We start from the raw sequence: 12,823 nt of genomic DNA, 5'->3' as shown, positions 1-12,823 counted from the left end.
GGACAGTTGGTCCTGATGCTCTCTAGAGGTCCCTCCCACCCTCTACAGCGCTGTGGTTCTGTGATTCTGTGAGTATCGTCATGCTGAAGGAGCCCAGTGTCACAGCATGCCTCCTTCAACCATTCGGTCTGTGTTTAAGGATTCCACACTTGTTTGGGCTGAAGTTCAAAACCATGGGAGGAGACAACAGTGACACACACCTGTCCATATATCCTCCCACCCACCCTGCCATCCTCCTCCACACTGCTCCGGGGCTGGTTCTCGGGTGGCGCTCTTAACTAATCGTTTAACCTTAGAAAAATAAAGCAGTACCTACGAGAGAAGAATAAATAGGTGAATGTGGGTTTTCCAAGGATGTTCAGAACATTGAAAAGCAGTTATAATTGGCCCAGAGGGAAAGTTACCACACGTTATGTCTTCTATCAGTCCACTGCCAGAGGAGAAAAGCAAGACTTTAGTTGTTAATATACTCCAAGCGACGGTTCTGGAAATGAGAAAAAAAATAGGTGATAGCCATGTAGGATGCAAGTGCTGGGCTAGGCTGAAGACCGGTGCTGAGGAATACAGACACAAGCTCTCAGATCGGATACGTGGCAGAGGAGAGAATGTGGCACAGATCACAGAAAACAGGATGGTAGAGAACAATCTCAAGAGCAAGCCAGTCAAGACTGTGATCAGCACCCGTTAAAGAGAAACATGATATTTGTAATTTCCCCCTCTGGTGTTGTGATCAAATCTGTAGTTATCGGAACCTACAGCACAGCACCAAGTGAACTGTTGCGGGGTATGTTAACACCATCCCACTGAGATCGTAGCCTGCTCTGTGGGGGTTGCGGAGTGGGAAACAGACAAGGAAGTGATGCTGCGCTAAAAGTGTGATGTGTTACTGCGGCTGTTTCAGCCAGCCCTTTAGAAGAAAGATGGCACCATTTGGCATTGGTCTAGAAAATTCTCTCTGACTACAGCTGATATGGAGAAGGCTGAGGCAGTAAATGAGTTGTTGCCTCGGTCTTCTCTGGTAGGCAGGGTTCTTGTATTTGTGGTGTCCCTGAAGCTCACAACCGTGGGCAGCTAGGTGGGAATTGGAAGAGCAAATCCCCTCTCTCTGTAAGGGCTGAGGGAGTCCAAGAACCCTTCATGAGACTCGTGTCTGTGGAGCCAAATGACATACATCCCAGGGCCCTAAAGGAGCTGGCTGACGTGTTTGATGAGCTCTCCATCATACTTGAAAGTCACGGCTCTTGGGTGATGTCCCCGGGGACCAGATAAAAGGAAACATCACTCTCACTCACAAGAAAGGGAGGAAGGAGGACCCACGGAACTAAAGGCGGGTGAGTCTCGCCGCTGTGCCTGGGAAGATCATGGAACAGATCCTCCTCTAAGACGTGTTAAGGCACATGAGGGATGTGTGGGTGATGCCAGATAGCCATCATGGCTTAGCCAGAAGGTTTTGGGTGACCAGTCTGATGGCCTTCTGTGATGGAGTGATGTCATTGGTGGAGAAAGGGAAAGTGACCAATGCCATCTACGTGGGTTTGTGCAAGGCCTTTGGCATGGTCCTTCCACCATATCCTTATCTCTCAATTGGAGAGATACGGTCTTGTGGGGTGGGCTATTCAGTGGATAAGGAATTGGTTGGAAGGCCATAGACAGAGGGGTGTGGTGAATGGCACTATATCCAGGGGGAGGCTATTTATGAGCAGTGCTCCCCAGGGGCCTGCGTTGGTACCGGCGCTCCACAACATCTTCATCAGTGACATTGATGATGGGCTTGAGTGTACCCTCAGCAAGTTTGCTGATGACACCAAGCTGAGTGGTGTAGCTGACCTGTTAGAGGGAAGGGAAGCCATCCAGAGGGACTTAGAGAGATTCATGAGGTGGGCCCGCGTGAACATTAATGAGGTTCAATACGGCAGAGTGCAAGGTTTTGCACTTGGGTCGGAGTAACCCCAAATACGTATACAGACCGGGAGAAGAACCCCTTGAGAGTAGCCCTGTGGAGGAGGTCTTGGGTGTCCTGGTGGATGAAAATGTAAACATGAACCAGCAGTGTGCTCTTGCAGCTTGGAAGGTCAATGGTACTCCATCGGAAGAGGGGTGGCCAGCAGGAATGGGGAGGTGGTTGTCCCTCTCTACTCTGCCCTTGTGAGACCGCACCTGGAGACGTGTGTCCTGGGCTGGGTCTCCCAGTACAGGAAAGATGTGGAGAGGGTCCAGAGGAGGGCCACAAAGACGATTAGAGGACTGGAGCAACTCCACTATGAAGACAGGCTGAGGGTGCTGGGCTTGTTCAGCCTGAAGAGAAAAAGGCACTGAGGAGACCTCATGGCAGCCTTCCAGTATTTAAAAAGGGGACTATAAACTGGAGGGGAATCAACTTTTTACAAGGGTAGGCAGTGATAGGAAAAGGGGGAATAGTTATAAGCTCAAGGAGGAAGGCTTACGTTGGATGTCAGGGGGAAGTTCTTTACAGAGAGAGTGATGAGGTGCTGGAAGAGCTTGCCAGAGAGGCAGTGGATGCTCCATCCCTGGAAGTGTTCAAGAGCAGGTTGGATGGACCCCTGGGCAAGCTGGTCTAGTTCCAGATCGGGAGGTTGGTGGCCCTGCCAGGGGCAGGGGTGTTGAACACGATGATCTGTGTGGATCCTTCTGACCCAAGCCATTCTGGGATTCTGTGATTGATTCTGTGATTCTGTGATTCTGTGACAGAGAGGGAGCAAAGCTTAACCTGAAGACCAGGGAAGCTGTGGGAGTGGTGGACACCTTTGTCAAGTGGTAGTGGCAGTTCTCTCCCATGGGAGCCAACTGCTCACTGTTCCAGGTTAGTCCCGGTGGGGAAAGGGTGATGGGTCGCCATGTGCCTTGCACTATCTCTGAAGTCTCCAGAGCATCTGGTGATGTCCTGCTGGCACCTGGAGTGTTTGCAGAGTAGAGTGAGTGACGCGGAGGCACAGACTGAGATGCACCACAATTTTATTGAGGGAAAAGGGGGCAACAAAATTTCTCCAAGGTGTGGCCAACATGCCGGAATAACCAGGGACAGAGTCAGCATTGTGTGGCTATGGTGAATGTCCCGCCCCCTGTCCATCTGCCTTTTCCGCAGAGGAAGAAGGGCCATTCTGTCCTCCCTAAGCTTGATTCCTGGCGTTGACAGACCAGAGGAGCATAGGTGACAAACTAGGCCTCAGGATGCAAAGTAGAAAATGGAAGAGGGGAAAGGCAAACATGGACAACGCTTCCTGAGAGCCCATGGTGGACCTGTTCATTTGCAAGAGGTGTTGGCATTGCTTGGATCCTATGAAAACAAGACCCCGATGCTCCAGTGCAGGTCTGTTAATAAATTCTGGGTCCTGGAAGTGGTCTTCCTCCAGGGCCGCTGCCAGCAGCTTTAGCAGGGGAAGTACCGCCCGCCACTGAAGCGGCTGCCAAAGCCAGAGAGGCCAAAGCCTCCAGAGGAGATGGGCACACCCTCAGAGCTGAGGATGCTGCCAACGGCAGCGGAGGTGGAGGATCCCACGGCGGTGTTCTGCGGGAAGGAGCTGAGGATGGGTCCGGGCAGGGTCACCACGACGGGAGAGGGCTGGATGAAGACGTGGGAGTCCTGGCACTGCCTGACGCAGGGCTCGTTGCAGCTGCTGCCCAGAGGGGTGGGGCCGCACGGCTGGCAGGGCAGGCGTGGCACGCACTGGTCGTAGCAGGACATGGCTTGTGTCTGGAGGGGCACCTGTTGGGACAGAGGGTCAGGAGGACACGGAAGGGAGAGAGGAGCGTCCTGCCACCCCAGCAGGAGAGAGCCAAGGCACTGTGCTGGCTGAGGAAATGGAGGCTGTGTAAGGAAGCCCGTTGTCTTGTCTTTCCCGATGGCCCCGCTGGTCCTGCCAGCAGCAGCCAGGCTCAGGCAGGTCCCTGCCTTGCCTGTGGCTCAGGAGACGTCTTAGCCAGATACCCCACTTGCTGCCCCCTTCCCTCCCCCAGTTCTTGCTGCCGTTCCAAGACTCAGCACAGGATAAAGACTCTTGCATGAGCAGAGAAATTGTGGAGCAAGAAAGGATGGTGAAAGGGCTACACACTCACCTCGTTCCCAGGGAGATGGAGGCAAGAGGAGTGGATGAGAGAGAGGAGATGGGCCGCTTTTATACTGCTTGTGTGCTGCCTCAGGCCAGCAGTCACTCTAAGCAAGCAGTAATTTTCCCAGACTCACCTCAAATGCAAATAATCCTTCCTAATGGCAGAGTTGGTGGTTTTAATTCCCCTGACTGCCATTTATTTTCCCCATTCCTGTCATAACTCTTTTGCCAAGATAACTTCTTTCAAGTGCTCGGGTGAGAGACCCAAGGAATGGTTGGCAACTGCCTTGGTAGGAAGAGAGCCATCTCCTCACAGCACTACCATCTGCAGCCTGGCACCTTCTTGTGCTTACAGACATGCCACATGGTTCTCTCAACTCCCCTGCTCTCACTGAAATCTGGCAGTCACTGGCAATAGTGCAGCAAGTTCAGAACCTCCAGCCACCAAGATTTCTGTCAGGTAAAAGTGGCCTCCATGTGGGAAAGCAAAGCTGCCTGAAATACTCAAAATCAAAAATATGAAGCATCTGGAGGATGGAAGCAAGGATGGGTAACCTAGGAGGAATAAAGCTATAGTGTCCATGCAGCCAGTGACCACTTGGGGAAAGCCTAAGGCCTGGTAGAATTTGGTCTTGCAAAGGACATCAAGGGCAACAAAAGAGGCTTCAACCGGGGTCTCAGTGGTTAAAGGAAAATAAGAGAACATGTGAGCGTTCTCCTGAAGTAAACAGGAGACCTGGTTAGCTGGGACAGCAAAAATGCTGAGGTCCTGATGGTCTTCTTTGTTTCTTTCTTGTCCAGCAAGTGTGGTTTTTTGGAATCGCATGGCTCAGAGGTCAGGCTGAAAAACGGGAGCTATCGAGATGCACCTTTGGGTCAAGGAAAACCTGAGCAAACTGGATATTTCTAACACCATTTGGCTCATTTGTCCCATGATGAGATGCACCCATGAGTGCTGAGGGAGCTGTCCACTCTTGATCAACGTAGACTGGTGACTGGGAGAAGTGCCCTAAAGACTGGGGGAAGGTGCATATCACTCCCGTTTAAGAAGACCAAGAAGCAGGCGTGCTGGAGCTAGTGGACTGTACGCATCAGTCGTATGGAGCTGCTGGAGCAGTGCATCCTGAAAAGTGTTTCCTGGCACACGAAGTTTGAAGGTATCAGATGCTGTAATCAGCATGGATTCACCATGGAGAAGTCATGGTCTGATCAAGCGGATAAGTGTCCACAGTGAAATAGGAAGCCTGGTGGACGGGGAAGAGAACAGGATATATTCTTGCTCGAGTTCAGTAAGGCTTTTGGCACCATCCTCAATAAGATGGCCCTAGTGAAGCTGTGAAGAATAGTGAACAATGTTCTGAATGAGCCCTTCTCTGCCTCATGAAAAAGCATCTCTGTCAGGGAGCTGTGTCCTCTTCTCAAACAAGTGAAACGTGGTGGGTCCCAGAACTGTCGGATGGCTGGGGATGTTTGTGGAATGGATGTGATCAAGAGGGCTACAGTTACAAAAAATGTCCCATACAAAGCACTTCCCTGTCCTGCAGGCATGGAGGAGGCTGGGATGCGCTCCAAGAGTCCGAAGAGAATATCTTTAGAAGCCAAGCTTCCTGAAGAGACTTTCCTGACACATGGCAATTCTGAATCTGATTTTGGATTGGCTATGAGCCACTCATTTGGCACCCTGTGTGTGCTGTCTGCCGACATGGTGCTGAGCACCATGGAGGGATCCTCTGCACCTTGGAGGGTAACGCAATTCCTGAGAGGAGATGGAGCAAGGTGCTGTCAAGAAAACCAGCACAGCCATCTACTCTACAGGAGTGGCCAGATTCCATGGGACTTTTTGTGAAGTAACAAGGCTCAGGAAGGAAATGTTGTTCCACAAAAAAGCTTATGGCATGGGTAGACTGATGACCAAGAAACTGCCAGGAGAGTGGATGATGGCCGGTGAACATTCGATCGCGTTCCTAGAACAATAAGCTGTGTGCAAAGGCCCTTGCAAGCAGCAGAACTGCCCACTTGCCTTTCCAGGGAATGAGCAGCCTGAGGGACAGGCAGGGAGGGAGAAGGAGCAAAGGAGAATGCAGGCCACAAAGGCTCTGGGTGTCGTGAAATGGGCTGCATTGGTAGGAGAGCATGCCTTCCTTGCTGATAAGGTGGTTACAAATAAGTCATGATATTTCCCCTGAGACACGTGCTGTGCCTGTAGCACAGAACGCCTCGGGCACTTGGGATGCGTCTTACAGCCATAGTGACGTGTTTCTGCAAGGAAACTCCTTGCGCCTGTCATCCTGGAACTTGAAAGGTGTCAATTTGCACAGCCAACTTGTGAAGGTCGGAAAGAAGGAAATGAAATGTCAGGGTTGACAGAAACCAAAAAGCCAACCTGTGCCATTAGGGGAGAGAATTTACATTTGAGGTGAGTCTTGTGGAAAATTACAGTCTGCGTAGAGCGACTGTGGGCCTGGGGCAGTGCTGGAGTGGTATAAAAGCAGGCCCAACTGCTCACTCAGTCATCCACTCCTCTTGCCTCCATCTCCCTGGGAACGAGGTGAGTGCAAAGCCCTCTCACAAGCTCTTCTTCTTTTGGGATTTCTCTGCACGTACAAGTGCCTCCATGTTATGTTGTGTTTGGGGAAAGCAGCCTAGTCTGTTATGGGGAATGGGGCAGCACGTGCGAGATGGAGAGATGCTGGGTCTTGCATGAGCTGTGCTACGGGCTAGCCATTAACCTGCTAGCGATTGGCTGTCCCATTGGAACGGTAGGGAAGAACTGGAAAACAGATTTCCTTACACAGCCTCCGTATCCCCAGCCAGCACAGTGCCTTGGCTCTCTCCTGCTGGGGTGGCAGGACGCTCCTCTCTCCGTTCCGTGTCCTCCTGACCCTCTGTCCCAACAGGTGCCCCTCCAGACACAAGCCATGTCCTGCTACGACCAGTGCGTGCCACGCCTGCCCTGCCAGCCGTGCGGCCCCACCCCTCTGGGCAGCAGCTGCAACGAGCCCTGCGTCAGGCAGTGCCAGGACTCCCACGTCTTCATCCAGCCCTCTCCCGTCGTGGTGACCCTGCCCGGACCCATCCTCAGCTCCTTCCCGCAGAACACCGCCGTGGGATCCTCCACCTCCGCTGCCGTTGGCAGCATCCTCAGCTCTGAGGGTGTGCCCATCTCCTCTGGAGGCTTTGGCCTCTCTGGCTTTGGCAGCCGCTTCAGTGGCAGGCGGTACTTCCCCTGCTAAAGCTGCTGCTGATGGCCCTGGAGAAAGATCCCCAGGGTGCACAAAGTCTTTGTGGGACTTGAGACATAGCACTGGACCCAGTCCAATCACACCGAAAATGTGATCCACTTCTTCCTTCCCCCTTGTCTTTCTCTCGTTTCCTTCCTGTGCCATTGCCGATCACCATCTGCTCCTCTGGGCACTCTGTCCCACAGAACCGGCGTAGGGAGGACCTGATGGCCCTTCTCCCTCTGTGGAAAGGGCAGATGGAGAGATGGCAGTTCACCCGTTAGATTCATGCATTGCAGGCTGTCATCTGTTCGTGGTGCTTCCTGAATGTGTGACATCGTTTCTCTCTTTTGCCTCAATAAATGTGACTGCATCCTAATCACTGGCTGTGTGTTATCCATTCTCCTATGAAGCCTGTGCCATGATGTCTTTGGGGAGAGATGTTTCTCTGTAGTCATTCTGGGAAATGGTTCTGACTGCTGTTCTGAACCATTGGTAAGATATCTCAGGAACGTTTACTTGAACCCAGGGGCCCAGAGGCCTACTGCCCCTGCCCCCCCGTCACGGGCATAATTGATCTAGTTAACTCCGTGACAGCTCTGAGAGTACGAAAGTTGTGCGTGAAGGGAAGTCTGGATGGCATCAAGCCAGCTGCCAATCAGGGCTTTGGCAGAACCTGTGTGATGGTGGCCAGCTGTGTCCTGTGGCTGTTCCGCGGGTTCCTTTCCTTGGCTGCCAGTCTCTCTGCAGCCTTTGCTGCTGGACACTGCACTTCCTTGGAGAGCTCCCAAGTGGCCCTGCAAGCCTGTGCAATGTCCCAGGTATGCAAAAAAGAACCTGCCAGAGTCTCAGTCGCTCCTCACTCTCTGTGATATAGAGAGTACAATCGGACTAGGGCAAATGAGAATAAATAGAGTGTAAGAAGAGAAGGAAAAACCAAAGGGGGAAAGGAAGCGATGGGAAGACAGTCACTTGTCAGATCCTAACAGTACACCCAAGCTCTGAGGAGTGGCTCCTTTGCGAATTACTCTCCCTGGTTTAATCACTGCGCACAATTTGATGTGTCATGCAATATGCCAAGGGTCAATTTGGGCCATCCTCTAATGCATTGTCCCATCATAATCTTCTGCCCATTGTGGTGGTTTCTGAATGATAGCCAACAGCGGTTCATTAGATCACTCTCCCACTCGCCCTCCTGAAAGAAATAGGGGACTGAGAAACTTGAATGGAAAGAGAAGGCTTGGGTGTTGAGATAAGATAAAGATTATTAAAGGTAAGTGAAATGGGGAAGCAAGCAGAGGCTGCATGGAAGCAAAGGGAGGGAAAGCAGGTATGTTCTTCTTCCCATCAGGAAGTGATACTCAGACATGTCTAGGGATGCACGCCGTCCAATTGCTTAGAAGTGGTAGGAGATGACAGATGTTTTCTCAGGAAGACTCTGCTGTCCTCCTTCTCTCTCCTCAGCTTTTCTTGCTGAGTGTAATGTCACATGGCCTGGAATAGGCCTTGGATCTTTTGGGCTCAGCTGCCCTGCTGATGCCTCCTCCCTTATGCGTGCCATCCCGCAGCATACGGGCTTTATTAGAGATTGGAGAGAGCCTTGACGCTGTGCCCGCAATGCTCTGCAAGACACAATGGTATGATATCAGTCATAGATTCACAGATTTTCAGGGTTTGGTAGTACACCTGGAAATCATCCGTTCCAAGCCCCTTGCTAAAGCAGATTCCCCACAGTAGGTTGCTGAGGAGAGTGTCCATGGGAGTTTTGAATACATCCACAAAAGGAGACTTGACCACCTCTCTGGGCTGCCTGTTCCAGTGCTCTGTCAGTCAGTGCTATTCTAGTTTCTCCTGGGCTTTCTGCCAGAGGCCCCAGGTGAGGCCATTCTCCCCAGCTACGTTAGAAAGCCCATTTTGCAGAGCTGGTGCTGCACAGTCAGACCCAAGAGGAACCGCACAAGCTATTTCCTGTTAATTCTGTTCAAAACTTGTTGTTACTCGGGACTCCACTCAGTGTAGTTCCTCTTCTGAGTCACTCAGTATAGAGGTCTCTCAAGCTGACTATGGGCTGGAATGTTGACTAACGTTGTTACCTTCTTACTCAAGTACATAGTGGTGTGGCAATGTACACTCGTGCATTCTGCTGTTTTACACGCAAGAAATGAATTTTCTGTGTAGGTTCTTTGGCTTGCCCTTGTATTATATCAAAGCTGATCTCCCCAAAAACTTGAAATATTTTCTTTGTTTTCTCAAAATTTTCCTCTGCTGTATTACCCTACAGGAAGATGTCATCTATGTATTGGAGGTGTTCAGGAGATTCTCACCCGTTCCACTGCAGTCTTGATCAGGCAGCGTCCAATGACACGACTATGCTTCTGCCCCTTGAACAGTCGATTCCAGTTGTGCAGACAGCTGTTGGAATCCCCCTGTCACTGCAGGCATACGGCTGGGTTCTGCCCTTTGGTGACGTGCATCAGGGTCCAGGGTGCACTGGTGTTCACTAGAGCCTTCTACACACCTGTGAGTCTGAGGTGTCAGTTCATGGTCAACGTTGTTTGGTAGTCCGTTTCCTCTGCCTGGGGAGACTCAGGGACCCTTTGTTCCTGATTGGAGTATCCATCACATATTTCTAGCAAATGCAAATAAGAAGTCCCTTCATTAGGATCAGACGCAAGAACAGCCCTTCTCCTCACTCTCAGGACCCAAACTGGAACTTTCTAGTTACTAATTTTCCTTGCAGTTTATGCGCTCTGACTTCTAGGACTGATGCAGGTCATTCACCCCACTTCCACATGGACTCCCTGTAGCCACACAGCTGAAGCCACATGCTGTGCGTCTGTGGTTCTCTGCTGTCATGGTTTTATGATTTTGGGCCACTGACACCTGTCTCTTGCGCAGAAAAGCACTGACTAATAACATGGCAGACTAGTCTGCACTGGCAAGGAGGAAGACCCATTTTGTTCAAAGTTTGTAAGAGTTTATCAACAAGTGAGATGCAGGCTCGTAGGAAGATTGAGAGTTTCTCTTCCTACGACTGGATTTGAATGACTGTTGGTATGGTGTACTTTCTGATTTGCTTTCATGATTTTTGTCTCTTCTTCTTCCAGTTCTACTTTTATTGTGATGGCTCCTCTGTTGAGCAGTGTAGCTCTTTCGTTCCTCCTAGGATCCTAGGATCCCTTAGGTGGAAGTCGGACTTCCCGCAGCACATGATCTGACTTTTACTTGCAGTGCTTTCTCTTGACTCTTCTAGTGGTTGATCTTGTTGAGAGTGGTCTCTCAGATTTAGCTTCCGTGTCTGTTATCTGGTCATCAAACCCTGAGACCTTTTCCTCCCCTGGGGGTGCAGAATGGTGTTAACTATCATTTGGTAGGTGCGGTCCGGGTTCCTGCACAATGTGGGAAACTGTAACTCTCTGGCATTGCCTCGGAAGTACCGAATATGTGAATATGAGTGATGAAGTTCTGGAACAGGCAGTTTGGATAGGTTGTGGAGTCTCCTCCTCTGGAGATATTCAAGACCTGTCTGCACCTCTACCTGTACTACCTGCTGTAGGGAACATGCTCACATGGGACAGTTGGTCCTGATGCTCTCTAGAGGTCCCTCCCACCCTCTACAGCGCTGTGGTTCTGTGATTCTGTGAGTATCGTCATGCTGAAGGAGCCCAGTGTCACAGCATGCCTCCTTCAACCATTCGGTCTGTGTTTAAGGATTCCACACTTGTTTGGGCTGAAGTTCAAAACCATGGGAGGAGACAGCAGTGACACACACCTGTCCATATATCCTCCCACCCACCCTGCCATCCTCCTCCACACTGCTCCGGGGCTGGTTCTCGGGTGGCGCTCTTAACTAATCGTTTAACCTTAGAAAAATAAAGCAGTACCTACGAGAGAAGAATAAATAGGTGAATGTGGGTTTTCCAAGGATGTTCAGAACACTGAAAAGCAGTTATAATTGGCCCAGAGGGAAAGTTACCACACGTTATGTCTTCTATCAGTCCACTGCCAGAGGAGAAAAGCAAGACTTTAGTTGTTAATATACTCCAAGCGACGGTTCTGGAAATGAGAAAAAAAATAGGTGATAGCCATGTAGGATGCAAGTGCTGGGCTAGGCTGAAGACCGGTGCTGAGGAATACAGACACAAGCTCTCAGATCGGATACGTGGCAGAGGAGAGAATGTGGCACAGATCACAGAAAACAGGATGGTAGAGAACAATCTCAAGAGCAAGCCAGTCAAGACTGTGATCAGCACCCGTTAAAGAGAAACATGATATTTGTAATTTCCCCCTCTGGTGTTGTGATCAAATCTGTAGTTATCGGAACCTACAGCACAGCACCAAGTGAACTGTTGCGGGGTATGTTAACACCATCCCACTGAGATCGTAGCCTGCTCTGTGGGGGTTGCGGAGTGGGAAACAGACAAGGAAGTGATGCTGCGCTAAAAGTGTGATGTGTTACTGCGGCTGTTTCAGCCAGCCCTTTAGAAGGAAGATGGCACCATTTGGCATTGGTCTAGAAAATTCTCTCTGACTACAGCTGATATGGAGAAGGCTGAGGCAGTAAATGAGTTGTTGCCTCGGTCTTCTCTGGTAGGCAGGGTTCTTGTATTTGTGGTGTCCCTGAAGCTCACAACCGTGGGCAGCTAGGTGGGAATTGGAAGAGCAAATCCCCTCTCTCTGTAAGGGCTGAGGGAGTCCAAGAACCCTTCATGAGACTCGTGTCTGTGGAGCCAAATGACATACATCCCAGGGCCCTAAAGGAGCTGGCTGACGTGTTTGATGAGCTCTCCATCATACTTGAAAGTCACGGCTCTTGGGTGATGTCCCCGGGGACCAGATAAAAGGAAACATCACTCTCACTCACAAGAAAGGGAGGAAGGAGGACCCACGGAACTAAAGGCGGGTGAGTCTCGCCGCTGTGCCTGGGAAGATCATGGAACAGATCCTCCTCTAAGACGTGTTAAGGCACATGAGGGATGTGTGGGTGATGCCAGATAGCCATCATGGCTTAGCCAGAAGGTTTTGGGTGACCAGTCTGATGGCCTTCTGTGATGGAGTGATGTCATTGGTGGAGAAAGGGAAAGTGACCAATGCCATCTACGTGGGTTTGTGCAAGGCCTTTGGCATGGTCCTTCCACCATATCCTTATCTCTCAATTGGAGAGATACGGTCTTGTGGGGTGGGCTATTCAGTGGATAAGGAATTGGTTGGAAGGCCATAGACAGAGGGGGAGGTGTTTGTCCCTCTCTACTCTGCCCTTGTGGGACCGCACCTGGAGACGTGTGTCCTGGGCTGGGTCTCCCAGTACAGGAAAGATGTGGAGAGGGTCCAGAGGAGGGCCACAAAGACGATTAGAGGACTGGAGCAACTCCACTATGAAGACAGGCTGAGGGTGCTGGGCTTGTTCAGCCTGAAGAGAAAAAGGCACTGAGGAGACCTCATGGCAGCCTTCCAGTATTTAAAAAGGGGACTATAAACTGGAGGGGAATCAACTTTTTACAAGGGTAGGCAGCGATAGGAAAAGGGGGAATAGTT

At 50.9% G+C, this 12,823-nt stretch overlaps 2 protein-coding genes across 2 annotated transcripts; one reads left to right on the top strand and one right to left on the bottom strand.

Moving 5' to 3' along the window:
* Positions 1-3,388: 3,388 nt before the first annotated feature.
* Positions 3,389-3,724, bottom strand: LOC149914959 (feather keratin 1-like). Its single transcript, XM_090124880.1, has one exon. The coding sequence runs from the start codon at positions 3,701-3,703 to the stop codon at positions 3,389-3,391; it is 315 nt and encodes a 104-aa protein (XP_089981006.1). The 5' UTR covers positions 3,704-3,724.
* Positions 3,725-3,804: 80 nt separating this feature from the next.
* Positions 3,805-7,300, top strand: LOC149914958 (feather keratin 1-like). The gene has a single exon (XM_090124879.1). It carries the CDS (start codon positions 6,746-6,748, stop codon positions 7,298-7,300), a length of 555 nt encoding a protein of 184 aa, XP_089981005.1. The 5' UTR covers positions 3,805-6,745.
* Positions 7,301-12,823: the final 5,523 nt, after the last annotated feature.

This window comes from Phasianus colchicus, chromosome 26, assembly GCF_987193195.1.
Source record: "Phasianus colchicus chromosome 26, bPhaCol1.hap1.1, whole genome shotgun sequence".
In the NCBI taxonomy this organism is placed as follows: domain Eukaryota; kingdom Metazoa; phylum Chordata; class Aves; order Galliformes; family Phasianidae; genus Phasianus; species Phasianus colchicus.
This window is presented reverse-complemented; position numbering and strand designations above follow the sequence as displayed.